This window comes from Hypomesus transpacificus, chromosome 5 (genome assembly GCF_021917145.1).
Source record: "Hypomesus transpacificus isolate Combined female chromosome 5, fHypTra1, whole genome shotgun sequence".
Lineage (NCBI taxonomy): Eukaryota > Metazoa > Chordata > Actinopteri > Osmeriformes > Osmeridae > Hypomesus > Hypomesus transpacificus.
In genome coordinates, this window is record NC_061064.1 from 6,051,800 (window position 1) to 6,055,035 (window position 3,236).

General features: G+C 39.8%; 1 protein-coding gene across 1 annotated transcript; it reads right to left on the reverse strand.

Moving 5' to 3' along the window:
* Positions 1-488: 488 nt before the first annotated feature.
* Positions 489-2,528, reverse strand: LOC124467713. The gene has a single exon (XM_047020084.1). The coding sequence runs from the start codon at positions 2,502-2,504 to the stop codon at positions 1,371-1,373; it is 1,134 nt and encodes a 377-aa protein (XP_046876040.1). The 5' UTR covers positions 2,505-2,528; the 3' UTR covers positions 489-1,370.
* Between the last annotated feature and the right edge of the window lie 708 nt (positions 2,529-3,236).

Consider the following 3,236-nt stretch of genomic DNA (forward strand, 5'->3'; position numbering starts at 1 on the left):
AAATCTCTAGACCAAATATTAATATCCACCTCTGAACTAAAACTGTAGTGTTGAATATCCTTAAAGCAGGAAGATGCTTTCAATTAAACTCAAGACAATCTTCAATGAATGAATACTGCATCTCCTACTGTGGTACAATGGTGAATGTTAAGTCCAATGTTTTGTGAATAGTGAAATATTTTGGCAACGCTATAGGACCTCGAACCTGTAAAATAATAATGTCTTACCTCTGGTTATGACTTTGGATTTATGTGACAAAAATTAAGATGTAAACAGTGGACATGAGATTATTTTACATGTGACTCCATATCAATGCAATTATTACAATAAAATTGTATTTGTAATTACTGTGCTACTTTGCAAGTCATACAGTGGTTCATAGTTCAACTGTTCTTGAAAGGCATAGGATGTTGACTTCATACATCGTGAGCCTTTTTGTATTCTGTATTTGTATTGATGCTGGTGCATAAAGACCAAGGCTGCATTCATTCAATGTAATGCTTCAATGAGCATATCATAAATACTTTATTCCTCTTAATTACATAGAACGTGTGGTTAAATAAAGGCACATTTTTCCGGCAATTTAATATACACATTACTTTCCACTGGCATAAGTCTCTTGGGAAAGATTTCCTCCATCTTCCACTAGAGGTCAAGCCAATCTTGGAACCTTTAATCCACGTTTCATGTTCATCGAAGGGCTACTGGTTCAAAGTGCACAAAGCATGCACAAGCACTCCCTTGTACAGCTTTGAAAGTGTAGAATCACCTCATTGAAAGGATGCTCAAGTATTTAATCCATTTGTCGTTTTGCTTCATTTTCAAACAAAATGTCCAGTCCTTCACATCAAATATAAAAGCCAGAGGAATTGAGTGTTTTATTTTCATTACATCTGGGCTCTCAGTGACACGTTGATAATGCTATTTTCAATTCCCTTCTCCGTAATATGAAATATGACAAATCCAAGTGAAATTGCCCAGACTGAAACACTTTTCAACTAACTTTACACTATTCCTTTGAATATTGAACTATTTCACTGCCAACAGCATACCTTCCATCTTTCCCACTTTTACATTTCAGACTGGTTTTAAAACGGACAATGTGGTGGTAAATTGTACAGAAGAGTGGTATTTTGTGGTGTGGTCATATCACTTATAGCCTGGTTTTAGCTTAAAACATATTTAGGCGTATAGCATTTTCAATAGCAGATTGTGATTCCTAGAGAAACTAGAAAGCAGAGATTGCAAAAATGATGACCAATCATTTTTGTTGACAGATGTTTGTTGTTCTGATGTCCACTGCACTCACACCTTGTGTGTATCCTGTGATTTAAGCTGAAGTAATGTCCCGTGCAAGACCAGTGTCAATTTCAATTGATCAAAATGATCACTGCCATTACCACCAGCATTGCTACGCCCATCTCCAGCATTCTACCCACCTCCCTGTCCTTTAAATCCGCATGTTTCTTCCTCATTAAATCTTCTTTTCTTTGGCGCAGTTCCTTATCTCTTTGAAGTTGTTCACTGTAGTGAGACTTGTAGAATTTGTCAAAGTCGAAGATGTTTTGACTGTCTATGCCCACAGCAGCAGACTGTGTAGCCCTGGTTTGCTGAGACGTTGAACTACTGGTGCCCTTTCCTGTAGGTCTACTGGCTCCTGTAATATCTGATTGACTCAAAATACCTCGGTCGTATTTCTTTCTCAAACCTTTATTTCCCAAAACATGATAAGCCTCGCTGATATCAGAGAAGCGGAGAGTAGCGTGCTCGCTACCTGCGTTCTTGTCCGGATGGTAGATGAAAGACTGTTTGTAATAAGCTGTTTTTATTTGAGCGTGGGTTGCGTTTGGATTTACCTCAAGGATATCATAATATCCGGTTTTGGTTTTGTATAGAGTCTCAGACGAGTTACCGTCACTGCTGCCGTAACACCTACTCAGTAGCTGTTCATAACTATTTAGCAGATTAGATGTCACTCTTGGTTGCCTATTTGTAAACAGCACCGTGCTGAATGTCCTTTTCTGGTCGAACTTTGTGGTGGGCACCAACAGACAGCTTCCCCTCCTGCTAAACAATCTGGCCATGAGTTTGACCTGACTGTCTGGCTTTAGAGGCGAACTGAGGCAAAAACATAGCGGCTCACTGCGTGTATCAGGCAGCTGATTGTCAACGTTGTTCTGTTGAAATGCACAAAGCAGTTCCTCCCGGTAACGTTTCAATCCAAGGTCGTGGCAAAGTTTGTTGACAACTATAACGTCCGTTAGACCGCACGGAGTCCTTGTGATTTCAAACCTCATGCCCTTCCAAGGAATTCCGACAGCTTGACTCCATTTAAAAATCTGCTGGGTTTGATCTCGGTTATTTTTTGCGTCATCCAATCGGTTAACTGTTACAGTTGCCGCTTGTATCGCACCTTTGCCTTCAAACCTTAGGGGTGACTGAGAGTATGTGGTTTTTAAGTAAGTGTAGGCTCGCTTGCTAGTTCCCAGCCTGACCTCCGCCATTTTTGCTGTGACCAAGAAAATTACAAACCGGTTTCCGGGTTTGTTGGGGATGAGCCAATCAAAAGCAAGATTATAAAAAGCAAATTGAATTCAGCCAATTGGAATCATCGTGACGCTACGGCTGTGAAAATACACCACAGCGGTTGCGCAGTGCAGCTGCCGATTGGGAGTCTTTTAGGCCTATGTAACTGCTCATTTACAGGATTAAAAAAAATATCGTAATATGGTCAACAATAGTCTTTCCTTGGAACAGCCCATGCTAACTTCATCACAACAGGTAGTAGTAGTTCCAAGCCCCACTCTGGCAACTTATGTCTTGTAACCTCCTAAACTACCAGCAGATGACACTGTTACGTAACAGGATGTATTAAATGTTGACCCAGCGAATCAAAGTGGAACCACTGAACTAGGCTACACCTAGTGAAATTTGCTGAAAAATGTAGTAATAAGTTTACAAAATATCTGTAATGTAAGGTCAGCCAATGTTTCTTACCTTTCTTTTCTGGAGAAGGAATATAACCTGATGTGTTTGTTCTCCATAGCCAAAGATCCATATAAAAGACTTGTTGATGGATCTGGATATGGAGAATTTCAAATACACTGGGTAATATTAATCTGAACATTATCATACTTTTTCAAGAATAATATTTAGGCGATATGATTCATGACATCCTTTCTTGAGCTTGATCTCGAGTTGCGCGCTCTTGGTTGATCTACACCCCTTGCGCGTTC